Here is a 27,726-nt window from a genome sequence, read left to right on the forward strand (position 1 = left end):
TTTTTTCTGAAAAGGACTTTTCACATCTTGCCCTATCCTCAACCTTCAGCTTTCCTCCCCACTTGTCACTTCCAAATGACAACCTCATTTCTTATTTTACTGAGAAAAGCAATTAAATGAGAACCACCTTATTTTCCCACTATCCAGTTAACCAACTTCCTGTATCTATACCTATATTCCCTATCACCCATTAACAATGAACAAACTTCCTTTCCTCTTAGCTGAAGTCAAATCCTCCCCTTATGAACTATATCCCTTCTTGCCTCCTCAAAGATACTGCTCATTCAATTATCCTTTCTTACAACATCAATTCTCTATCCACAGGATTATTCCCATCAGCAACTAAATATGCAGATTCTCTTGGTTTTTTGGTATTTTATTTTCTTAAATTTTGATAGTTTTTATATGTTATTTCTTTCTTTAAATATTGTATTTAAATTAAACTTAGCTAATACATCGTGTATTATTAGTTTCAGGGGTAGAATTTAGTGATCCACAAGTTGCAGTGCTCATTACATCAAGTGCCCTCCTTAATGCCCATCACCCAATTACTCCATCTCTCTAACCACCACCCTTCCAGGAACCCTCAGTTTGTTTCCTATACTTGAGTCTCTTATGATTTGTCCCCCTCTGTTTTTATTTTTCTTCCTGTTTTTTAAGTAGGCTCTAAAAAACAGAGCCTACTGACTGAGCTAGCCAGGTTCTCCCACATAATTTTTTTCATTAAAGTGTAGTTGACACAGTGTTACATTAGTTTCAGGTGTACAACACAGTGATTCAACAAGTTTATACATTATGCTATGTTTCCCCCAAGTGTGGCTATCATGTCACCATACAATGCTACTATAATACCACAGACTATATTTCCTATGCTGTACCTTTTATTCCTTAACTGAAAGCCTGTATCTCCCACTCCCTTTCACCTATTTTGTCCACCTCCACACCCCCTTCCACTCTGGTAACTATCAGTTTGTTCTCTGTATTTATGAGTCTGTTTCTCCTTTCTGTTTGCTTATTCACTTGTTATTCTTTCTATCTATCTATCTATCTATTATCTATCTATCTATCTATCTATCTATCTATCTATCTATCTATCTATCTATCTATCTAAAGCAGGCTTTCTATTTATTTATTTAAAGTAGGCTCCATGCCAACCATGGAGCCCAACTTCAAGCTTGAACTCACGATCAAGAGTCAGACACTTAACCAAATGAGCAACCTAGGCGCCCCCTGCTTTGTTTTTTTGGATTCCACATATAAGTGAAAACATATGATATTTGTCTTTCTCTGCCTGACTTATTTAACTTAGCACAATGCCCTCTAGGTCTATCCATGTTGTTGCAAATACCAAGATCTCACTCTTTTTTAATGGCTGAATAATATTCCACTGTGTGTGTAAGTATGGGTAGGTTTGAGTGTGCGCATGTCCATTTAACTATCCCTGGACACTTGGGTTGCTTCCATATCATGGCTATGCTGTGATAAATATAGGGCAGATTCTCATATTTAAAATGTCTTTCCAGGGTTCCTAGGTGGCTCAGTCGGTTGGCTGTCTGCCTCTGGTTCAGGTCATGATCTTGGGGCCCTGGGATTCAGCCCCAAGTAGGGCTTCCTGCTGGGAGAAGGTCTGCTTCTTCCTCTCCCTCTGCCCCTCCCCTCACTGCTCATGTGCTCTCTTTCTCAAATAAATAAAATCTTTTAAAAAAATAATAAAAAATAAAATGTCTTTCCTATATATCTGCCTTCAGCTACTATACCATTTCCTTGATCTTCCTTTAGAGCCAAACTCCTCATAAAGGTTGTCTATTCTCTGTCTTATCAAAACAGAAAAGTCCAAGATATAAGCCACAGGGTCTTTTATAACCTAATCTAGGAAATGACATACCATCATTTCTGCCATATTTTACTGGTCACATGAGCCAACTCTGGTACAATGTAAAAGAGGACTACAAGTGTGAATACCAGGAGTTAGAAATTTTTGGGAGCCATCATGGAAGCTGGCTATCACACCAAGTGATCACAATAAGCCCATTGTCAAGTATCATCTATAGATTGACAGATCCCAATTTTATATCTCCAGCCTGAACCTCTCAAGTTTCACATTTGTATAGCCAATTGGCTTAACATCATCATTTGGATGTCTTTATACTTAATATGGTGAAATCTGAACTCTTATTTCCCACCCCATTAAAACCTGCTCCTCCCTCAGTATGCCTCATCTCACTAAATAATACCACCATTCACTCAGTTGTTCAGGACAAGAACGTACTATCTTTGAATCATATCTTTGAATTCTCTCTTGCTTTCATATCTCATATAAAATCTATTAATAGGTCTAATTCTAAAAATATGACTAAAATCTAATTACTTTTTAAAAAATATTTTATTTATTTATTCATTAGAGACATACACACAGAGAGGAAGAGACATAGGCAGAGGGAGAAGCAGGCTCCATGCAGGGAGCCTGATATGGGACTTGATCCAGGACTCCAGGATCACACCCTGAGCCGAAGGCAGACACCCAACCACTGAGCCACCCAGGTGTCCCCCTAATTACTTTTAAATTTTATTTTTAATTGTTTTTATAACTATAAGTTTATTTATTTATTCATGAGAGACAGAGAGAGAGGCAGAGACACAGGCAGAGGGAGAAGCAGGCTCCCTGCAGGGAGCCCGATGTGGGACTCGATCCCAGGACCCCGGAGTCACGCCCTGGGCCAAAGGCGGTGCTAAACTGCTGAGCCACCCCGGCTACCCTAAGTACTTTTTCAAAGAATCTAATCGCTTTTCAACATCTTTGTTGTTACCACACTGCTACAAGCCGCCATCATCTTCTTAAACTACTGCCTAAGCATCCATCCTAATCTTTTTCCCTGCTTTACCTCTTGCCCCTACAGTCAATTACCCTCACAGTATCCACAGCAGTGTTTCTTAAATGTAAAATAAATATAATCACTTCTCTCCTGGTTTAAAAGTCTCCATTTTCTCAGCATAGTAAAAACAAAATCCGGTTGCTACTGTGGACCACCAGGGCTGGTAAATGATCTCAAGATGGCTGAGCAAAAACTTGTTCTAAGAGGCATTTAGGGGCACCTGGCTGGCTCAATCGGTAAAACATGTGACTCCTGATCTGAGGTTATGAGCTCAAGTCCCATGCTGGATGTATGGATGCAGAGACTACTTAATCTACTACTTAATCTTTTAAATCAATCAATCAATCAATAAAAATAAAAATGAAAGGCATTTACTGAGTAATCCTTAGGGAGATCATAACCCAAGACCAAAAGACCACTTAACTTCCTAAAGTCCTGGAATGAGACCCTTACCACCAAGCTGGCTACTCTACCTAAGAATCTACCTGCTATCAATTAGACTTACACATGGCCAGTGTGGTAAAGGCTGGCTTGGCAAATGACTTTGAGAAGTTAAATGATCTTCCTATTCCAGGATGCTGACGAAAAAAGATGTAAAAAGTTGTGCTGAGTTTTGGTCTCTCTCCAGGAATAAGGAATATGATAGAGCTGGAGAAGATGAAGAACATAATTCCATTTGATCAAATGACCATTGAGGATTTGAATGAAGTCTTCCTAGAAACTAAATCAGACAAGAAGTATCCTAACTGGGCTCACCAGCCAATTGAGAATTTATAAACTTGAGTCTGGGAAGAAGCTCTCACCTTCATATTATAAATTCTAGACATTAAAAATAATTATATTAAAAATAGATAATCTGAACTACCATGTCTATAAAAACTGCTACATAATCTGACTCCTAACTTCTCACAACTTGTCTTTAATATTTTCCTCTTTGCTCATTCTGCCTTAGCAACACTTGCCTTCTTCTCACAAATGCCAACCACATTCCCAAATCAGGGAAGTCATCATATATGGCTTGTTAACTTCATTTAGATCATTTATTCAAATTTCACTTCCTTGGAGTGTCTTCCTTGAACACACTATAAAATACGGACACATACATGACCATCACTCTTTACCCTGTACTCAGTTTTATTTTTCTACATGTACTTATTTATGATTTAACTGAAATCCCACTTTTTCTTTTTTTTTTTCTTTTTTTGGATTTTATTTACTTATTCATGAGAGACAGAGAGAGAGAGAGAGAGAGAGGCAGGAAGAGGGAGAAGCAGGCTCCATGCAGGGAGCCCGATATGGGACTCGATCCCAGGTCTCCAGGATCGGGCCCCGGGCTGAAGGCAGCACTAAATCCCTGAGCCACCTGGGCTGCCCCCACTTTTTCTTAACTTCAGCCTTATAGAAGTATAATGAGTATAAAATAAACTGCACATATTTAAAGTACACAATTTGATAAGTTTTGACCTATGTATACACTCATGAAAAGTCAACCAAGATACTGAATATATATCCTCGTTCCCAAATGTTTATCAATTTTATTGTTCATCTCAAAGAACTAATTGTGTTTCAGTGTTTTTTGCTATTATGTTCATTTTGTTTGTTTCCACTCAGATCTCATTTCTTTTATTCTGCTTAGTTTGAGGTAAATTTATCTTCTTTTTCTAGTTTCTTAAGGTAGAAACAGGGGTCATCAATTTGAGACCTTTCTTCTTTTCCAATAGAGGCATTTAGCACTATATATTTCCCCCAAGTACTGCTTAGTGACATCCCACATATTTTGATTGGTTGTGTTTTCATTTTCATTCAGTTCAATATACTAATTTCCCTTCTGATTTCTTCTTTGATCCATAGGTTATTGAGGAGCATGTTACTTAGTTTCCAAATAATTGGAGATTTTTCAGACATCTTCCTAGTATTAATTTTTTATTTAATTCCATTGAGGTCAGAGAATATACTTTGTATGATTTTAATCCTTTTAAATTCATTGGGCCTTGTTTTATGACCCAGAATATGGTCTATCTTGTACATGTTCCATGTACACTTGAAAAGATTATGTGTTTTGCTATTGTTGAATAGAATATTATATAAATGTCAATGAGGTCAAGCTGGTTGACATCCTATTCCAGGCTTCCACATCCTTGTTGATTTTCTGTCTGCTTATGGTATTAATCCTTGAGAGAGGGATATTGAAATCTCTGACTATAATTGTGGATTCATCTATTTCTCCTGCGGTTCTGTCACTCTTTATGTATTCTGAAACTCTGATGTCAGGTGCATAAACATGAGGATTGTTATGTTCTCTTGATGAATAATATTATGAAATAACCATCTTTATGGTGATATTCTTTGCTCTGAAATCTGTTTCCTTTTTACTATTTACTATTTGTTGCTCTCAGAAATAAATACCATGAGGCCAAGGACTGCGTCTTGTTTTGTATCCCTAGCATCTAGCAGGGTAGCTGGCATTGGGTATGTAGTTAACAAAACTTTATTAAAAGAGAGAAGAAAGGGAGGGATTGGAATACATATATGGGTATAGAGTCAGGCACTAGGAATACTGAGTGAAAAGTTGCCAGTACTTGTTCTGAGGAATATATGTCATGATATGTAAAACAAGTTTTGAGGCAATTTCAAGAGTAATATATGAACCACTAAAAGTATAAGCACAAGATGCTTTGGAAGATGTTCAGGAAGAACAACTAATCAGTCTAGGTGATGAGGAATGGCTTCTAGAAGGAGGTAAAATCTAAGTTAATACCTAAATAATAGAGCCAATCACAAAAAGAGGGAAAAATAGCGCTCCATAAAGGGACAACAAAATGAGCAAAAGCACATAGGTAAGAGAGATTATAGTATTGGGGCATAATGGAAATATGTTAGAACTCTCTCAAGGGGTTCCTATTCTGTCTAGAAAACATACTGCCCAACGACTACCGCACACCAAGCCCTCATGGCTAGTGGACTATGCTTTCATATGCACACACACATCTGTTCCCAATAACTGAATTGTGTGCTTATTAAGAGTCTTAAATTGTCCCTGTTTCTGCTAGCAGTTCTTATTATTGTGGTTCAATTAGATAGTAATACAAAACTAATGAAATAAGAATGCAAAAGCTAGTTGTTATCTCCATGAGAACCAGGCTGAATGCTTTCAGAAAACTAGACAGAAGAACAAAAAAAAAAAAAAAAAAAAAAAAAAGAAAAGAAAGAAAAAAGTTGTTCTCAAAGTATGTGTGAGGGAGACAATTGTAAAAATGAGGGGTTAAAAAAAATAATAAATAAATAAATAATGAGGGGTTAAGAATTCAAATTAGAAGACTTCTACTTTAAAACGATATAGCCAATAGTAATGGGGAGGGGAAAAAATTAAAAAAAAAAAAATAATGGGGAAGGGAGAGTGGAAAGAAATGTGGTTAGGGCAGCCCCGATGGCCCAGCAGTTTAGTGCCACCTTGAGCCCAAGGTGTGATCCTGGAGACCTGGGATCGAGTCCCACGGGCCTCCCTGCATGGAGCCTCCTTCTCCCTCTGCCTATGTCTCTGCCTCTTTCTCTCTCTTTCTCTGTGTCTGTCATGAATAAATAAATAAAATCTTTAAAAAAAAAAAAAAGAAAGAAAGAAATGTGGTTAATGTAAGCAGGACCCACAGGGCTTTGTATGCCACTGTCTGGTTTTTATCTTGGATTCAGTGGTGAGCAAAGGTACTAAGCAGGACACTAACAACATTCAGATTCACATTTCAGAAAGATAACTCTGGCTGCAGAATAAAAAGTAAAGGAGCAAGACTGAATGGAGAAAGCCTTGTCAGGAAGCTGTTGCAGGAACCCAAGCAAGAGATGATGGTGACCTAAGAATGATTTTACTGTTTTAAGAACTAATGTTATGGGTTAAATAGGTTCTTGTGGGCTTTCTAAGAAACCAGCATTGTTGGGCAGCCTGGGTGGCTCAGTGGTTTAGCGCCGCCTTCAGCCCAGGGTGTGATCCCGGAGACCCGGGATCAAATCCCAAGTCAGGCTCTCTGCATAGAGCCTGCTTTTCCCTCTGCCTGTGTCTCTGCCCCTCTCTGTCTCTCTGTGTCTCATGAATAAATAAATAAAATCTTTAAAAAAATAAAAGAAAAAAACCAGCATTGCTGACACAGTTTTCATGAGAAAGCATGTTCCAAAAAACCAATTACATGACAATTAGCGTACAACGTATTTGTGAACTGGGAACTTTTTACAATTTATTTGCCAATAAAAATGGTAACTTCTACAGAAGTCTCATCTGCTTTCCCAAATTACAATCTTAATCTGGATCAGTTCCACTGCAATTGTGAAATCTCCTTCCTATGCAGAGGACATCTAAAAAAGGTCTGTTTCTAAACATGATTTTCAAAAATAGATCTTTTCAAATATTTGTACAAAACAGAGGTTAGACTTTGGTATTTGTGACTATAAACTACTCTTAGTACTCAGAAAAGAAAACAAGAACACTTACTTCATGAAATACTGCTCCAGAATACGGAGACACTCCCAAGTCCAACAGTGAGAGGCCTTCAACCACTGAAAAGTAAAAACATCCAAGTTCACGCTTACTTCAGAGACATATGCAGATGGCCAAAGACCAAAGAGTTAGATACTCCCAGGAACAAGAAGGGCCTCACGGTATGTCCAACCCCCTTTACCTCATTCCCAGCAAGTGGCTGTAAACCTTGAACACTTCAGATGATGTGGAACTTTTTTCCATAAAGAACATTCCTTTCCACTGTGGGGCAACTCTCAGGAGAAAGTTTTACGTTAAACTATGACCTTTCTCTGATTTCCTTGTAATTTCTACCCACTCTAAAAAGTGTTTATGTATACTTTGCTCTATTCCCGAAAATATGACAACAAATTAGAAGCTGGTGAGAAATGCTGTTCCTAGTGTGGGGAAATGGGCAGTCACTTTTATGTGCTGCATATTTGACTGACATGTATTAACTTTTCTACATAGAAATATGTACTTTTAAAGTATATGTCTTTTGACACTGAAATGATTGTTCTTACAACAATTTATCCTAGGGAAATAACTGTATGTTTATTACAGTGCTCAGAGGACTGAAAAATAAAAAATAATCCTAATTTCCATTAGTAGAGATTTACCTAAATGAATTATATGTATACATGTGTATGTATAGATACCTAGATAGAAACACTTTATAGTTAAAAATCATACTGTGATATAAATAACTGAATAAATAGATAAGTGGAAGAGAAAAGAAAGCTCTTTCTTACAGAGAATGATAAATATCAAATGTAGAAGGAAAGGTGGAAATAGAAAATCACCAGTTGGCAGACCCCACAGTAATAATATTGAAAGACAAGATTGTTAGGGATACTAAAATCAGTGAGTAAAAATATGAGAAACCATATTTGCAAGGGGAAAATAATTTTACGTGGACAAACTTGGCATTCACTACTTTAATTGTGTGACCACAGTTAACATCACCAGCAATACGTTGAACAGTTCACACTATCAACATCAAGTACTTCCTGAAATGATTCACTGAGTAGGGAAAAAAACACTTCTGTGGTCCTTATGCCAAAAATGTGTATCCTTGCCAAAAAAGCATAACTTCAATCTAATCATGAGAAAACACCAGGCAAACCCAAATCAAGAGACAAAATAACCGGACAGTGCTCTTTAAAAGTATTAAGGGGCGCCTGAGTGGCTCAATTGGTTGAGTCTGACTCTTGATTTTGGCTCAGGTTATGATCTCAGGGTCGTGGGATGGAGCCCCAGGTCCGGCTCTGTGCTCAGCAGGGAATCTGCTTGAGATCCTCTTTCCCTCCCCTCAATTTACTTATGCTCTCTAAAAGAAAGTAAGAGAAAAGAAAGAAAATATTAAGTCTGAGGAAGTATTCCAGATTGGAAGAGACTAAGGATACACAATAACTGAATGTAATGTGGGATCTTGGACTGAATCTTGGACCACAAAAATCTTGGATCACATTAGTGGTACAACTGATAAAATTCTAATAATAGATATTAATATTGTATGAATGTTAATCTTCTGGTTTAGGTCAGTGTATTATGTGGGATGTTAACATTAGAAGATGCTGAGTGAAGGGTAAACAGGAATTCTTTGTACTATTTTTGCAACCTTTTGAAAATTTAAAATTATTTCAAAGTTAAGAGTTAAAATTAAAAGTTATATTACAGATAATCATTTACTGAATGAAAGATGTCCGTGAAATATTCTTCAATGAAAAGGACATAACACAGCATGTCAATATGATCGAATTTTATTTAAGTATTTATAAGCCTTAATCCATTTAACTGAGAGAAAATGAATATATGTATTCAATGAGAATATCTCAAAATAAGCATAAAACTTAGATATTAAAAATTTTAATATAGGGCAGCCCGGGTGGCTCAGCGGTTTAGCACTGCCTTCAGCCCAGGGCATGATCCTGGAGACCCGGGATCGAGTCCCACGTTGGGCTCCCTACATGGAGCCTCCTTCTCCCTCTGCCTGTGTCTGCCTCTCTCTGTCTCTCATGAATAAATAAATAAAATCTTTAAAAAAATGTGTTTTTTTTTGTTTGTTTGTTTTGTTTTTTAAATAGGGCAGCCCCTGTGGCCCAGCGGTTTAGTGCTGCCTTTTAGCCCAGGGTGTAATCCTAGAGACCCGGGATCGAGTCCCACATTGGGCTCCCGGCGTGGAGCCTGCTTCTTTCTCTGCCTGTGTCTCTGCCTCTCTCTGTGTCTCTCATGAATAAATAAATAAAATCTTTTAAAAAAATTTTAAATATAGCAACCATCTCTGCTGATAAGATTATAGAAAATATTTGGTTTCTTTTACCTTTTCTTCATTTTCTGAATCATTAGCAATGAGCATTAACTCATAATTACTAGAAACAGGAAAAATTTAAAAGACACTGAGTGAAGGGTAAGAAAAAATATGAAAGGGACACACAGAAACTACAAAATGTATGAGCTTATATATGCCTACAATGTCTCAGAAGTACATGTAAGAAACTGGTCCCTCCAGGAACACAAATGGGTGGTTAAAGGAAAGTGTGGAAAGGTGCCTTTTAATCATATTGTCTTCTGTACCTTTGATTTCTGAAACCTGTGACTGAATTACCAATTCAAAGATACACAAAACAAAACCAAAGCTACAAAGCCTATTTGAAGAAAAAAAACAACAACTATATATTTATAATGAGTGGGTCTTAAATATGGCTTTAAACTTCATGGACCCACCCTAGAAAGAAACGTAATCAGTTACACAGTTACACATACTGGCTGTAAAATAAATGCTATTGCTCAAGACAGCTATAACCCATCCTTATACGAGGACTAAAAAGAAACTTCCCCCAAGGAGCCACATAAAGAGGTTGCTGTGTAACACAATTATTAAACCCTTCACTAATATCTTTACTGTAGACCCAAGGACATGATTCATCAGGCCACTTCACAGGGTAACTCCCCACTTAGCCAATAGCATCTGACCACAGAGCAGTAAAAGCAACTCAACAAAGGACCAAAAAGATGCTGTCCAGGGTCATAATTCTTCACTGGTTTGTTTGTTTGTTTGTTTGTTTGTTTATTTATTTATTTATTTTTCTTCACTGGTTTAATCCAGAGGGAGATTCTTCAGTATGTAGCCAGAAGAACAAATTGTATACTTTCAGTCAGTTGTCCGAAACGTAATTTCTCTCAGATATGCCTTTGCTAGACATTGTACACCTATGAATTTGTTAATGTGTTCTCTGGCAAGTACCTGGAATATGGCTCTGCTATCTTCATGATTAAATATGATCTCATATTACTTAATAGATAATTGACCTGAGGGAAGAGTCAACCTCATGTAAAAAACGTTAAAAAACAAACAAACAAACAAACAAAAAAAACACTACCATTTACTACCACCATCTATAGCATTAAAAAGTATAGGAAGAACATAAACTCAAAATATTTTCACTGGAATAAATTGATCTTTATGATAAACTTTTTATAATGTCCATATTTTGGTGCACAAGATTGAAAACTTTGGAATGGTCTACAGTACATTTGGGAACATCTGAGTTATAGAGTAACAAAACCCTCTAGAATATAAAAGTGAATCTACACCATGTATAAAATAATAATCAGGGGCCCCAAATTCTAACATATATAACAAGGTCCCAATAATGTTTTGCTGGGAACATTTTAAAATACGTTTCAGGGACGCCTGGGTGGCGCAGCGGTTTGGCGCCTGCCTTTGGCCCAGGGCGCGATCCTGGAGACCCGGGATCGAATCCCACATTGGGCCCCCGGTGCATGGAGCCTGCTTCTCTCTCTGCCTGTGTCTCTGCCTCTCTCTCTCTCTCTCTGTGACTATCATGAATAAATAAATAAAAATCTTTAAAAAAAAATAAAAATAAATAAAAAAAAATACGTTTCATAAAATGCCTGTATGGGGGAATAAACAAAATACTCATTTAAAAAGAAAAAACCCAACAACACAAAGAACCCATAACTTTAAGCCATTCTTCTTCCTAGAGTACACCCCAAAATAACATCTGTGAAAAGTACACCAGAGAAATTAAATAAAATTTCTGATTCATGGAATTCTTATCCAACAACTAAATTTTCAGAATAGTTAACTATAAAAACTAATTAATTATTGCCAATTATTCTAAAATATGTTTTTTTTTTCAGCTAAAGTATCTCAACTTTTTTTTTTTAAGATTTAAGTAATTTATTCATGAGAGACACCCAGAGAGAGGCAGAGACATAGGCAGAGGGAGAAGCAGGCTCCCTATGGGGAGCCCGATGTGGGCCTCGATCCTAGGACCCTGGGATCACACCCTGAGCCGAAGGCAGACGCTCAACCACTGAGCCACCCACACGTCCCAAGTGTCTCAACTTCTTACGATTTTATTTTTAAGTAATCTCTATACCCAACATGGGGCTTGAACTTACAACCCCAAGATCAAGAGTCACATGCTCTACTGACTGAGCCAGCCAGGCACCCTAATAAAGTGTCTAAACTCTTAACTGATAAATTGAATGAAGCAAAAATTCTTATTTAGTTATCTTGATATATTTTTCCGATGGTTGATCATAAAAAAATATCATTTAGCATAAGACAAACATTGTCTTTAAGCTTCTCATATCAAGAAGGATATGCATTCAGCTTGTTCAAAAGAAGTAGTATCCTTATATTTCTAGTCCAGAAGGCCCAAGATAATGTCATTCCCATAGCAATGAACACACCTAGCATCCAGATCTTGCTTTCTAAATAACATCCAATAAAAGAAAGCAGGGCTCCTTGGAGGAGTGGTTGATTTCAGTACTGGATAAGCCTAAAGAAAGCATCTTGTGGTTCCAGAAAGTGTCCCAATGGCCAAAGATGGAACAATTTGAGCACCAAAATAAAGATAATATAGATAATAATCCAGAGAATAAAATAAATACCTATGAATCCATACAGATATAAAATAAATGACTGAATAAATAAGGAAGAAGGGACAACTCTTCCTTACAGAAGAATCCCAATTCTAAATGAAGAGGGAATGAGGGAAATAGAAGAGTCACCATTAGAACACCATTGTAATAATTGGTGCAGGCAAATCAACCCATAAGTGCAAAAACTAGTGGGCAAAAACTTAATGAGAAACAAGATATTTACAGAGTCCCTACATATATCCCCCAAATATTTATGAATTAAAAAGGGATAGCAACTTTACAATAGAGAAACAAGACAGGTACTATCATAACCAAAGGATTAAGCATAACATTACCAGTAATAAGATCTTTCAATAAGATATATACCCAATCCAATACATTGAGGATCACTTCACTTCAGTGGAATTCTTCTCCAAAATCCATAATCTCAATCTAACTATGAAAAAACATCAGACAAACTCAAACTGGGGAACATTATACAAAATACCTGACCAGTATGTTTCAAAAGTGTCAAGGTCATAAAAGACAATGAAGAGCTGAGAAACTCTCAACCATGGGAGAAGAACGAGGAAACATAACAACTAAATGCAATATGGCATCCTGAATCAAATGCTATAACAAAAAGGAACAATGGGATAAAAGGTAAACTCTGAACAACTACAGTTTGTTCAACAGTATTATAACAATGTTATTCTCTTAGTCTCCAAGACTGTACCTTGATTATGTAAGATGTAAACATTAAAGGAAGCCAGGTGAACAGTATATGGATCTCTCTGTACTCTCTTTGCAAATGTTTTGTAATTCTAAAATTATTTCAAGTAAAAAGCTAAAAAAAAAAAAAGGTAGTAGTATCCAGAGTCTGGATCCAGTGCCAACTTGCAGGAAATATAGAGGATGCAAGAACATGTTAACTGTACTATGAATCTACAATCAGTAAAATCCAAACTATAGGAAACTCAGCAGGTCAGTCTGGGTTCTTCAACAATAAGAAAAAGATGGGCCGGGCGCGGTGGCGTGCGCCTGTAGTCCCAGCTACTCAGGAGGCTGAGGCAGGAGGATCGCTTGAGCCCAGGAGTTCTGGGCTGTAGTACGCTATGCCAATCGGGTGTCCGCACTAGGTTCGGCATCAATATGGTGACCTCCAGGGAGCGGGGGACCACCAGGTTGCCTAAGGAGGGGTGAACTGGCCCAGGTCGGAAACGGAGCAGGTCAAAACTCCCGTGCTGATCAGTAGTGGGATCACACCTGTGAATAGCCACTGCACTCCAGCCTGGGCAACATAGCGAGACCCTGTCTCTTTTGTTGAGACCAGAAAAAAAAAAAAAAGAAAAAGAAAAAGCTGGGATAGGCGGAGACCTTAAAGATTAAGGGAGACCTAAAACACATATAAAAACTTTCGTTTAGGGACGCCTGGGTGGCTCAGCGGTTGAGCATCTGCCTTTGACCCAGTGATGATCCTGGAGTCCCAGGATCGAGTCCCACATCAGGCTCCCTGCATGGAGCATGCTTCTCTCTCTGCCTATGTCTCTGCCTCTCTGTGTGTCTCTCATGAATAAATAAAATCATTAAAAAAAAAGAATGTTCCAAAAGTATCTCCAACAAGTTTTTTACTTTATTTATATATTCATGAGAGAGAGAGAGAGAGAGAGAGAGAGAGAGAGAGAGAGAGGCAGAGACACAGGGAGAGGGAGAAGCAGGCTCCATGCAGGGAGCCCAACGTGGGACTCGATCCCAGGTCTCCAAGATCCTGCCCTGGGCTGAAGGCAGTGCTAAACCGCTGAGCCACCGGGGCTGCCCATCCAACAAGTTTCTATACAAGATGATATAGAGTGAACTCTGGCGGAACAGAAATGCCTAAAGACTGCCAGCTATTCACATAAAACACTACCTATGTGCCTTAATCTCTCTGTGCTTTCATTTTCTCATCTATAAAATGGGGTATTGGGATCCCTGGGCGGCGCAGCGGTTTGGCGCCTGCCTTTGGCCCAGGGCGCGATCCTGGAGACCCGGGATCGAATCCCACATCGGGCTCCCGGTGCATGGAGCCTGCTTCTCCCTCTGCCTATGTCTCTGCCTCTCTCTGTCTCTCTCTCTCTCTGTGACTATCATAAATAAATAAAAATTTAAAAATAAATAAATAAATAAAATAAAATGGGGTATTAACATATAGGGCTTGGGACGCCTGGGTGCCTCAGCAGTGTGACTCTGTATCTTGATGTTGTGGGTTCATGCCCCATGTTGAGTGTAGATATCACTTAAAATAAAATCTTTAAAAATATATAGGGACACGTGGGTGGCTCAGTGGTTGGGTGCCTGCCTTTGGCCCAGAGCATGGTCCTGGAGTTCCAGGATCGAGTCCCACATCGGGCTCCCTACATGGAGCCTGCTTTTCCCTCTGCCTGTGTCTCTGCCTCTCTGTGTGTGTCTTATGAATAAATAAAATCTTAAAAAAAAAAAAAATTAACATGTAGGGCCATTTACATCTTAGAGCCATTTTGGTGATTAAATTAGTTCTTAAACATATCTAAAACGCTTCGAACAGGGCCTGTTACATAGAAAGCATTACATCAGTGTGGTTATTATTTTCACTGAACTAAGAAACACATACTTGCATTTTGTCAAGCAAGAAATCTCTATAAATTTTAGTTGGACTATCAAATAAACCAATAGTCTGTAGAAATGAGTGACATAGGAAAGAGGTCTTCCCTATTATGGCTATCTGTTATTTTTGCCACCCAGCATCAATTTCCCCCTTTTCTAGTAGCAGCATTGTGGTTTTCCTTTTTGTTTTTTTGTTTTTTTTTTAAGATTTATTTATTTATAAGAGACACAGACTGAGAAAGAAAGAAAGTCAGAGACACAGGCAGAGGGAGAAGCAAGCTCCATGCAGGGAGCCCGATGTGGGACCTGATCCTGGGACCCTGGGGCCACGCCCTGAGCCAAAGGCAGACACCCAACCACTGAGCCACCCACGTGTCCCTATATATTTTTAAAGATTTTATTTTAAGTGATATCTACACTCAACATGGGGCATGAACCCACAACATCAAGATACAGAGTCACACGCTCCACCACTGAGCCAGTCAGGAGCTCCAGAAGTAGAAAAGATACATGACTTAGGCTGACCACAGTATTTGGCTTACAAATTGGCATATTACCCAAATAAGTTCAATGTGACTTGGTTCCAAGGTTTTTGTTATGCTTATTGAAGAATAGTCACCCTCTCCAAGGGACCTGATACTTTGAGGGTATAAAAGTCAGAGGCTATTAGGGGCCAATCTTGCCAATATTCAAGAAGAGCCCTCCTGAACCTAGTCCATGCCAAGATGGAGAAAGAATTAGTCCTGATGAGATCACAGAGTCTCTGGATCCAGTTAGGCCTGAAGTCAGGATCTACCTTGGATTGTTCTGTTACAAAGGCCAGGAGGTTCACTTTTTATTATAATTTGGGCAGTCTGCAAAGAAGAAGTCAAACTCTCCCTCTTCGCCGATGACATGATACTCTACATAGAAAACCCAAAAGCCTACAACCCAAGATTGCTAGAACTCACACAGCAATTTGGCAGCATGGCAGGATACAAAATCAATGCCCAGAAATCAATGGCATTTCTATACACTAACAATGAGACTGAAGAAAGAGAAATTAAGGAGTCAATCCCATTTACAATTGCACCCAAAAGCATAAGATACCTAGGAATAAACCTAACCAAAGAGGTAAAGGATCTATACCTTAAAAACTATAGAACACTTCTAAAGAAATTGAGAAAGACACAAAGAGATGGAAAAATATTCCATGCTCATGGATTGGCAGAATTAATATTGTGAAAATGTCAATGTTACCCAGGGCAATTTACGTGTTTAATGCAATCCCTATCATAATACCATGGACTTTCTTCAGAGAGTTAGAACAAATTATTTTAAGATTTGTGTGGAATCAGAAAAGACCCCGAATAACCAGGGGAATTTTAAAAAAGAAAACCATATCTGGGGGCATCACAATGTCAGATTTCAGGTTGTACTATAAAGCTGTGGTCATCAAGACAGTGTGGTACTGGCACAAAAACAGACACATAGATCAGTGGAACAGAATAGAGAACCCAGAAGTAGACCCTGAACTTTATGGTCAACTAATATTCGATAAAGGAGGAAAGACTGTCCACTGGAAGAAAGACAGTCTCTTCAATAAATGGTGCTGGGAAAATTGGACATCCACATGCAGAAGAATGAAACTAGACCACTCTCTTTCAAAATACACAAAGATAAACTCAAAATGGATGAAAGATCTAAATGTGAGACAAGATTCCATCAAAATCCTAGAGGAGAACACAGGCAACACCCTTTTTGAACTCAGCCACAGTAACTTCTTGCAAGATACATCCACGAAGGCAAAAGAAACAAAAGCAAAAATGAACTATTGGGACTTCATCAAGATAAGAAGCTTTTGCACAGCAAAGGATACAGTCAACAAAACTAAAAGACAACCTACAGAATGGGAGAAGATATTTGCAAAACACCTACCAGATAAAGGGCTAGTGGGATCCCTGGGTGGCGCAGCGGTTTAGCACCTGCCTTTGGCCCAGGGCGTGATCCTGGACACCCGGGATCGAATCCCATGTGGGGCTCCCATTGCATGGAGCCTGCTTCTCCATCAGCCTATGTCTCTGCCTCTCTCTCTCTCTCCTCTCTCTCTGTGACTATCATAAATAAATAAAAATTAAAAAAAAAGAAAAAAAGGAAACAGATAAAGGGCTAGTTTCCAAGATCTATAAAGAACTTATTAAACTCGGGCAGCCCCGATGGCACAGCGGTTTAGCGCCTCCTGCGGCCCGGGGTGTGATCCTGGAGACCCGGGATCGAGTCCCACATCGGGCTCCCGGCATGGAGCCTGCTTCTCTCTCTCTGTCTCTGAATGAATAAATAAATAAATCTTAAAAAAAAAAAAAAAAAGAACTTATTAAACTCAACACCAAAGAAACAAACAATCCAATCATGAAATGGGCAAAAGACATAAAGAGAAATCTCACAGAGGAAGACATAGACATGGCCAACATGCACATGAGAAAATGCTCTGCATCACTTGCCATCAGGGAAATACAAATCAAAACCACAATGAGATACCACCTCACATCAGTGAGAATGGGGAACATTAACAAGGCAGGAAACCACAAATGTTGGAGAGGATGCGGAGAAAAGGGAACCCTCTTGCACTGTTGGTGGGAGTGTGAACTGGTGCAGCCACTCTGGAAAACTGTGTGGAGGTTCCTCAAAGAGTTAAAAATAGATCTGCCCTACGACCCAGCAATTGCACTGTTGGGGATTTACCCCAAAGATTCAGATGCAATGAAACGCCGGGACACCTGCACCCCGATGTTTCTAGCAGCGATGTCCACAATAGCCAAACTGCGGAAGGAGCCTTGGTGTCCAACGAAAGATGAATGGATAAAGAAGATGTGGTTTATGTATACAATGGAATATTACTCAGCCATTAGAAATGACAAATACCGGGATCCCTGGGTGGCGCAGCGGTTTGGCGCCTGCCTTTGGCCCAGGGCGTGATCCTGGAGACCCCGGATCAAGTCCCACATCGGGCTCCCGGTGCATGGAGCCTGCTTCTCCCTCTGCCTGTGTCTCTGCCTCTCTCTCTCTCTCTCTATCATAAATAAATAAAAATTAAAAAAAAAAAAAAAAGAAATGACAAATACCCACCATTTGCTTCAACATGGATGGAACTGGAAGGTATTATGCTGAGTGAAGTAAGTCAATCGGAGGACAAACATTGTATGTTCTCATTCATTTGGGGAATATAAATAATAGTGAAAGGGAATATAAGGGAAGGGAAAAGAAATGTGTGGGAAATATCAGAAAGGGAGACAGAACATAAAGACTCCTAACTCTGGGAAACGAACTAGGGGTGATGGAAGGGGAGGAGGGCGGGGGGTGGGGGTGAATGGGTGACGGGCACTGAGGGGGGCACTTGATGGGATGAGCACTGGGTGTTATTCTGTATGTTGGTAAATTGAACACCAATACAAAATAAATTTATTATTTAAAAAAATAATAATAATTTGGGAAGTCTGAGTCGGGATTCTGTCATCTGCACATGAAAGAATTGACAACACGCTAATTTAAAACCCTTTAGGCATTTGAAGACAAGAATCATCTCCTAAGTATACAGCCTCTCATTTATTCCTATTAAAAATCAGTGAGTGAGGGGCACCTGGGTGGCTCAGTTGGTTAAGTGTCCAACTCTTGTTTTTGGCTCAGGTCATTATTTCAGGATCCTGAAAGCAAGCCTCAAGTTGGGCTCTGCACTGGACACGGAGCCTATTTAAGATTCTCTCTCCCCCTCTGCCCCTCCCCACCACCGTGCTAGCACATGCACATGCACACACACACTCTCTCTAAAAAAAAAAAAAATCAGTCCATTCATCAAAATCTATTTGGATCCACAGCCCTTCACCCAAACAACTGGCCACTCAAAAAACTCATGTGAAATGGATGAATAATGAATGTCATGTGAAACCAGAAGGGCTCCTACTTAAATATTTTTAAAATGCCTGCCTTTTAGGGTTAAACACAATCATTTGCTTTTTATTTTATTTTATTATTTTTTTAATCATTTGCTTTTTAAAATATCCCATCTCAAAGTATACTCTGAAGACAAGTGATACAGATGTTGTACCCTCCCTCCACCCAGTATCCCTGCTTGAAACAGGACAAATAATTATCCTGACCCAATCAGATTTAGATGGGTGACACCAAATCTCTCTCTCTAGCTCTGACACTGGCCCCAAGCTCCAGATCTAAACCTTTGAATATCATACTATTACCTTATACAGACATCAACATTTACTGCTATCCTTTCTGACTCACATATTTCAGTCAGTATCACCACTGTTCTCCCTGTTATTTTAAATTCAAAATGTAAAATGAGCTATTTTGGCTTTCATTATTGTGCTAAGAGCTTCAACACGGATTATCTCATTTAATGGGGTACATATTATAACTCCCTATTTTACACATGAGAAAACTGATGTTGGAGATCACAGTTATAAGTGGCCGAGGAAAAAAAGACTCAAACCCTTTTAAAGATCTCAGACCTGGGGCACCTGGGTAGCTCAGTTAGTTGAGTGTCCAACTCTTGATCTTAGCTCAGGTCTTGATCTCAGGGTGGTGAGTTCAAATGCTGTGTTGGGGTTTAACTTAAAAAAAAAAAAAAGGTACCAGACCCTATACTCTTAATCACCATACTACATTGCTTCATCTTTGGATCCTTCACCTTGTCCATCCTATATGTAGCCAGAGCTTATGTTTTCTTTTCTTCAGTATTTATTCAATGGTAATGATGCAACTACTCTATGCCAGTCACAAAGGATTTAGGAATGGATAAGGAACTCATAGTACAGTGGAGAAACCAGAGATAAATAATTATGATAAAAAGTGAGAAATGCTCTCAATAGAGGTATGTATAAAGCTCTAAGAGAACAAAGAAAGGAGGGCCTAATATTGCCCGGCTTGTGGTATCCAGAAGCAGCAGGAATCAAGTGGCTTCAACCCAAACACGTCAGTTTGTTCAACAAATAATTATATGCAAATATTATATTCAAGGATTATCAAGTCTAAATTCTCCCCATCACACAGAAGAATTACTACTACCTTTGTTAACCATTTGTCAACTGGAAAACCTGGACACATTACTTAACTTCTCTAAATTTTAGTTTCCTCATCTATAAAATGGAAATAACACCATCTAACACATAGAATAACTAGAGGATAAAAGCTTACCATAGTCTTTAATATGTAGTATTTTTAGAAACCAAAACTCAAATTATTCATAAAACAACCATTCATTACATCATTCCCCATTCCAAAATGTCTATAGAGTAACATCAAAACTCTAGCATTTAAAGTTCTAGGACACAAAGAGGACTTCTGGGGTGTTACTACTTCTGTAATGTTCTACTTTTTGATCTGGGTGCACCACATGAATATACAATTTGTAAAAATTCACTGCACTCTACACTTTCTATATGTGCATTGTGTGTATATTGTACTTCAGAAAAAAAGGTTTTTTAAAAGATCTTTAAATTCTAGCCCTAACCTAACCCCTTTTCCATTATGCCCCCACTTTGTACATTGTGCATCCTTCAACATTTTATCTTCTGCCACCTGGAACTCTCCTTTCTCTACCACTTTCCAAATTCTACATCCTTCAATAGAGCCCACATCCTTAGGAAACTGGAAAAGGAGGGACGCCTGGGTGGCTCAGCGGTTGAACGTCTGCCTTTTTTTTTTTTTTTTTTTTAAGATTTTATTTATTTATTAGAGACAGAAAGAGAGAGAGGAGATAGACACAGGCAGAGGGAGAAGCAGGTCTCGATCCCAGGTCTCCAGGATCACGCCCTGGGCTGAAGGCGGTGCTAAACCGCTGAGCCACCCGGGCTGCCCAATGAGCGTCTGCCTTTGACTCAGGGTGTGATCCCGGAGTCGCAGGATCGAGTCCCACATCGGGCTCCCTGCACGGAGCCTGCTTCTCTCTCTGCCTGTGTCTCTGCCTCTCTCTCTGTTTCTCATGAATAAATAAATAAAATCTTAAAAAAAAAAAAAACTGGAAAGGGAGAGAACACTTTCTCGAAACTCCAAGGAAGGAACGGGATGTACACTGAACATTTTTCAAAAAGGATTATAACTACCTGTCTCTCCCACTAGCCTGTGGATCCTTCAGCACAAACTCTCATTGTAGGCGCTGGTAGAAAACAGTGCCTGATGAAGAACTTAAGAACAGCCAGTAGGAAATGCTGCACGGCAAGCCCCAGACTGAGAACAGGCGTCTAAGCACACTCACACACTCTACTCGCTTAGGCAAAATTGGTCCCCTCTTTGGGGACTCCCCTCACTCACTGGACCATACCCCGGGGAGAACCACGTGCGATCCTTCATCATATCCCAATCCCTTCTGCAAATCCCACCCCACCCAGCACTCCCTTTTCTTACACCTCTTCTTCCTCAGACCACGCCCCTCTGCTCTGGACCCGAGTGAGACACACCCCCTCAACTCCCCACAGCTCAGGTGAGCCGGCCCCTAGGGCCCAAACCTAGCCCCACAGTCCCACGCCCCCTCCCTTTGGCAGCCCCGCCCTCTCGCCCTCTGAGGACGCCAGAGCCGGTCAGTTCCTTCAGAATCTTGAGCTTGAGGCCACTGCCCCCGCCTCCCATTCACTGAGGCCAGGAGAGCACAGGCGGGGCCTGGCCACCTACTCCAGCCAGTGGCCTCACCTCTCTTCCAAGAGCTCAGTGGGGACACCACCTCCACCCGTTCAGAAATGAACTCGGCCAGACTGGAGCGGAACAAGGCCGCCCGCACGGTCACGGCCACAACCACCACCAGAGCCAAGGGAGCCGCCATGATAGCTGGGGCGGGCGCGCAGGCGGGAGGGAAACGCGAGGCGGAAAAGCCAAGCGAGCGACCTGCGCGCCACCCTCTGTAGTTCCGCGGTCAAGCGCGCCTCGCTGCTGCCGCCGGAGCGCCCAGACTGGGGACTACCGCTCCCAGGATGCCTTGCGGCGAGACGGGGCGGGGCGACGTAGAGCCGGGCGTCTCAAGCTCGTAGCAAAGGATTGCGCGACGTCTCCTAAGACAGCAGGTGTATCGTAAAAGCCCTCTGTGCTGCCGAAAGTAGACACGGGAAGGTGTATCTTCCTAGGTTAGTGAGCAAGTATTGAAGAGTTGTTAGTTTCATTCTTGTGTGTATGTTTTCAAAGTTAGGATGTTTCCTTTTATGCTTTTAAAGAAAATTAAATATGTATTCATTTATGTATTCTACAACTGTTTGTTGAACAACGGCGCTATGCCAAGCATTTTATTGGGTTCTGAAGATACATTTTGGAGTATAGATTTATTTGCTCTGCAGCCTTGAACAAGTTAACCTTCCTGTGCCTCAGGTCCCTCATCTGGAAAATATGCCTGCCCATCCGTATGGGCTCGCTAGAAACGATTGAGGAATGCCTAAGAAATTTTGCAGGTCCCTTATAAGCCATTATCAAAAATTAAATTATATAAACTTACAGTTAAATAAGTTATATTAAAACAAGGTAATAAATACTCAAAACGCATTATTTCCTAATTATTTTACTACATTTTTGTTTTATCTGTGCTCTTGAGGTTATTTACTACTGCTATATTACTATGGCAAATACTGTATGATGGTTGCTGCTGCCCATCAGCTCCCAAATTGGCGCTCAGTGATGTCACGTTGGTAGCTTGAAATCTCTCTGGATGAGAGTGTTTACACTACAAGCACTACAAATCAATTTTGGACTTTGGAGAGCTCGTTGAAAAGCATTAAGTGGCACATCATTAATTAATGTATGAAAAGTACTTATGGTGAGTGCTTAACTGTTAGCTATAATAATATTAAATTAATATATAAGGAAAGTTCAGGTCTGTGAGTAATATGAAACAGGTTGTATGATCAAGAATAACTTGGTGGAAGTGTGTTGGTAACACTGGACAGGGTGGTCAGGGAAGGCTCTGGGAAGACATGACATTTGAGCTGAGACCCAAAAGATGAGAAACTAGTCAGAGCTGACATGTGAAGGAAACAGACTCTGATTCAGGAAACAGCAAGATGTGTTTGGGAAAGAAAACAAGTGTGTTCCAAGTGGAGAGAGTGGTAGTGACCAATCAGGGACCTGTTTGCCATGGTTGAGAATTTGGACTTTATTCATAGTGTAATCCATATGCCACTGGAGGATTTTAAACCAAAAAGTGATGTAGTCAAGTGTGCATTTTTAAAAGATCACTAAAAAATAAATAAATAAAAATAAAAATAAAAGATCACTATATCCTCCAGCCCTATACTGAGTGTTGGGGAATCTTGCAGTGACAAAATTGCACCCAATGCCTTTATGGAACTTGGAGATGTGATAGTCTTAAGAATAACACAAATAAAAGTAAAATCACAAATCATAATGAAAGGAAAAGGGGGAGCAAGATGCTAGGAGAATACAAAAATCAGCCTTGGAGCTGATCGATTTCTTGACCAATGGGAGGGGTGGGTTTTCAGTGGAAGAGGTAATCATGAAACAATAGAAAAGGCACCCTCATCCTTTGAGCCCTGTTCTGCCAAGCACTGTGCCATACTTTTAACACACATGAGCTTATTTAGTCTGATAACCTTCCTTTCTAACCATATAAGTGTTGCTATCCTCTTTCACATTAAAGGAGGAGATATATGTATTACATCATCATAAAGTGTATTATATCATGAAAAGTGCAGGTTATTATAACACAAACCCATAATGAAGATTGAACAAGATTATGTAATGTAAAATGGTTAGTACATACCAAGTGCTTGATACGCATTATTTAGCTGTTTCATTATTGTTTACATTATCCTAATAGATGACTTAAACATTCTTCGTAGGGTGAAAATTGTCTTTGGGAAGAACCATTATAGATAGACCCAATCTGTTGGTTCTTAAACATGAGTTTCCATGGATCATAGACCTAAATATTAGAGCTAAAACTATAAGACACCTACAAGAAACCTGGGAGTAATCTCCATGACCTTGAATTAGAAGGTTTTTTTTAGGTACAACACCAAAAGCACAGACAACAAAAGAAGAAATAAATAAATTGGGTCTCATCAAAATTAAATAATAGCAAGTATTGGTAAGGAAGTGGGGAAATTGGAACCCTCATGGTGGGCATGTAAAATGCTATAGCCACTTTGGAAAACAGTTTGGTAGTTACTCAAAATGTTAAACATAGAGTTGCCATACGACCCAACAATTCAACTCCTAGCTAAAATCCAAGAGAAATACAAGAGAAAAAAAGAGAATCCAAGAGAGAAACATATATCCACACAAAAACTTATACTTGACTGCCCATAGCTTGTTCATAGTTATTATTTATGATACCTAAAAAGTGGAAACAAAACAAATATCCATTTTGTTTGTTATGAATGGATAAACAAAATGTGGTCTATTAATGGACTATAATTGGGTAAAAAAAAAAGCATTGATACATGCTACAACATAGATGAACTTTAAAATATGCTAAATAAAATAAGCCAAACACAAAAGGCCACATATTATATAATTCCATTTATGTGAAATGTCCAGAATAGGCAAATCTATAGTGACAAAAAGCCAACTTAGTGGTTGTCTAACGCTGGGGTGGTTGAGGGGGTGGGAATAGGAAATGACTGCTAAGGAGTACAGGATTTCTTTTCAGGATGATGAAAATGTTCTAAAATCAGATTATACAATTCTGTAAACATACCACAACCACTGAGCTATATACTTTAAATGGGTGAATTTTATTGTATGTCTGTATGTCTCAATATCTTTTAAAAAATGAGTAATCATTTGGGAGATATATTTTTCAAATGTAAATTTCCTAGCTCTGCCTCTGAAACTGTGATTTGCTAGGTCTGGGAAGGAGCCCAGGAACCCCTACTCTTCATCTATTCTGATGCTGGTGGTTAGAAACTGTACTTTGAAGAACAAAGAACGTTATCCTGAAGGCATAAGTATCTAGTAGTTTATGCAACAAAAAGATTAAAATAGTAATAATAGCTAGCAAGTATTTGCATGCTTACTATGTGCTAAGCATCATTTTAAGTGCTTTACATGTTTTATCTCATTATCTACAGATACTATTACAGCTACTATAACTTCCCCATTACCACATGCACATGAGGAAACTGAAGCCAAAGAAACTTAGCTAGTAAACAGCATAACCAGAATCTGAATGTTAGGTCTAGACATTGTGATTAAGCAGGAGAGGAATTTGGGTTGAGTTGTGTTGAGTTGTTTGGTTGTTGTAGCTGAGAAGGAGGGGTAGAGAATTGAAAGAAGGGAGATAATAAAGGAACAAGCAAGATGATTTCTGTCTTGAGAAGCCAGAGGTCCCAGGTGATATGTGGGTTACCCAGGAGGAAGAAATTGAAGCTCTGTGATATTAAGCAACCAGCTTTAAGTCACACAAACTGGATGCATTTATTGAACACCTGCCTTTGCCAGGTCCTATGCTAGTCTGTGAAGATACAGTCTATTAAGTATATTTCTTTTATTCCAAACAGCAAACTGATTCTGGCCATCTTTTTTTTTTTTTTTTCAAGATTGTATTTATTTATTCATGAGAGACATGGAGAGAGAGAGAGAGACATAGGCAGACGGAGAAACAGGCTCCCCACGAGGAGCCTGATGCAGGACTCAATCACAGAACCCTGGGATCATGAGCTGAGCCAAAGGCCTACACTCAACCACTGAGCCACCCAGGTGCCCCTGATTCTGGCCATCTTTAAGAAGTTAACTAGGAGGCTTTAAGGGAGGTCACAGAGCCAAAGACAAGACTGGGGAACCAGACTTGGAATGGTTAGGACCCAGGTAAATAACACAGTGTCTGGGAAGCAGGAGCCACCTGTCAGGTCAACTAGGTACCACCAATGGAATGAGTGAACATTAAGTTTTTAATGGCCTTGCATTGTGTCATTTAAGATTTAATGTTCTTTTTTAATTTTATTTATTTTTTTAAAGATTTTATTTATTCATGAGAGACACAGAGAGAGAGGCAGAGACACAGGCAGAGGAAGAAGCAGGCTCCATGCAGGGAGCCTGATGTGGGACTTGATCCCAGGTCTCCAGGATCATGCCCTGGGCTGAAGGCGGCGCTAAACTGCTGAGCCACCAGAGCTGCCCAGATTTAATGTTCTTGGAAAGAGCATGTGATTGATTGAGATTAGGCCCCATGCCTGCCTCTTGGCTGTGTGTAGGACAGCAAGAGAAAAAGATCTGTGAGAAGTCAGATGATGAATTTACTAAGTATGTCTTAGGACAGCACCCTGAAGGTAGCTAGGTGAAATCATATGAGTGAAGGCAAAGGTGATTGGATGCTGGATGGGAAGAAAAAGGCAAATGTCCACTAATAATGGTGGTAAGAAAGATAGACACAGTTGCTCCCATATTGGGGTTTATAGTCTAGCAAGGAGTCATACAAAATAGAAGTAGTCAGGCAAAATAATTAGAGGTTATGATTAGACCTATGAGGGCAACAAAGAGCAATGACAGTGAACGGCAGAGGACCTACTATTGACTAGATTGGGTAGTCAAGGAAAGCCTGTTTGAGGAAGTAGTATTTAAGCTGAGACCTAAAAAATGAGAAGGAACCACTGATATAAAGAACTGGCAATAGTGAATGGTGTATATGGTGAGGAGGGGATTGAGTTTGCAATGAGGGAGGCCAATGTGGAGTGAAATGAATAAAAGGTGAGACTGGAAAAGTAGGCAAAGGACAAATGGCCTTTGTGAACCATTGATGCTAGGTTGGATTTTTATTCTAAAAGCAATAGGAAGTCCACCATGGGGTGGAACATGACCATAATTAAGATTTCAAAAATATCCTTCTGACCACTGAGTGGAGAATGGATTGGAGGAAGCGAGGCTGATAGCAGGAAGACCAGTGAGAAGATGCTGCAGTCAAACAGGGGAAAGAAGATGGTGGCTTGGACTAGAGTGGGAGAGAGAAGTAGTTGGATTCAAGACGTATTTTGGACGAAGCACGATCAATTCTTTCCCAAATCCTTCCATAGCTTGTTCTTGGCTCCTGCAAAAGTCTGAAGGACAGTTCTGTGAGACTTTCATTAACACAAATTTGAGTGACAGAAACACACAGCAAAAATCACAGATTGACTAGTATATAAAATATTTAAACATGATTGAGGATTTTTTTCCTTCCTGGTGGCCTGACGAGCAGCCATATTATATATGACACAAGTAACCAACCAAGCATGGACATTTATGACACACCTAGTCTTCCTGCAGAAACAAATGGTCACAGAGGTCCTTTACCCTGGGAAGGCAATAGTACCTAAGCCAGAAATTTGAGAAAAACTAACCAAAATGTACAGAAACACACCAGACAATTATCTTTGTCCTCAGACTTGAACCCACCTTGGTGATAGCAAAACAGATAAAATTTATAATTTCTTGGATCATGCAAAGAGAAATGAACCCAAACATAAATTTGCAAGATATGGCCTGGATGAGAAGTAAAGAACTCAAGAAAATCAGCATAAGACACATAAGAACAGAGTAAAAAAAAAAAAAAAAAGGTTGCTATAAAAACAAAAGGAAAAAGTAAAGATACAGCATTGGCTCGATCTATATTTGTATAAATTTTTCACCATAAAACAAACTACATAAAAACTTAAAAATGAACAATAACAACTCAGTAAATAGGGTAAGTGGAAGGCAGTGGCATGTAGGAAAAATAATTGAAGGCATCCTTAAGATTGAAAAAATAGTAAAGGCCTGATCTAGATCATTGTACAGATTGGGAAGTGAAGTCTCAGAGAAGAGCAGCTCCTGCCCCAGGATCACAGAGCAAATCAGGGTGGCACTGGGTCCAGAAACCAGAGTTCTCACCAT

At 39.4% G+C, this 27,726-nt stretch overlaps 2 protein-coding genes across 5 annotated transcripts in view; one reads left to right on the forward strand and one right to left on the reverse strand.

Moving 5' to 3' along the window:
• PIGU (phosphatidylinositol glycan anchor biosynthesis class U) overlaps positions 1-21,755 on the reverse strand; it is a 94,839-nt gene extending 73,084 nt beyond the window's left edge. For 2 of the 4 annotated variants that reach the window (XM_072800696.1, XM_072800695.1), the window contains exons 1-2: positions 21,568-21,755; positions 7,351-7,415 (exon numbers count right to left, since the gene is read on the reverse strand). In XM_072800696.1, the coding sequence (XP_072656797.1) occupies positions 7,351-7,415; positions 21,568-21,697 (195 nt within the window). In that variant the 5' untranslated portion in view covers positions 21,698-21,755. The remainder of the gene's footprint in view (positions 1-7,350; positions 7,416-21,567) is intronic. The other 2 variants (XM_072800697.1, XM_072800694.1) reach the window with 2 other exon arrangements.
• Positions 21,756-21,857: 102 nt separating this feature from the next.
• The window catches only part of TP53INP2 (tumor protein p53 inducible nuclear protein 2), a 32,991-nt gene continuing 27,122 nt past the window's right edge, over positions 21,858-27,726 (forward strand). The window contains exon 1 of the mRNA XM_072800702.1: positions 21,858-21,995. The gene's annotated coding sequence lies outside the window, so the exon portion shown is untranslated. The remainder of the gene's footprint in view (positions 21,996-27,726) is intronic.

The sequence above is a fragment of the Canis lupus genome, chromosome 26 (assembly GCF_048164855.1).
Source record: "Canis lupus baileyi chromosome 26, mCanLup2.hap1, whole genome shotgun sequence".
NCBI lineage: Eukaryota > Metazoa > Chordata > Mammalia > Carnivora > Canidae > Canis > Canis lupus.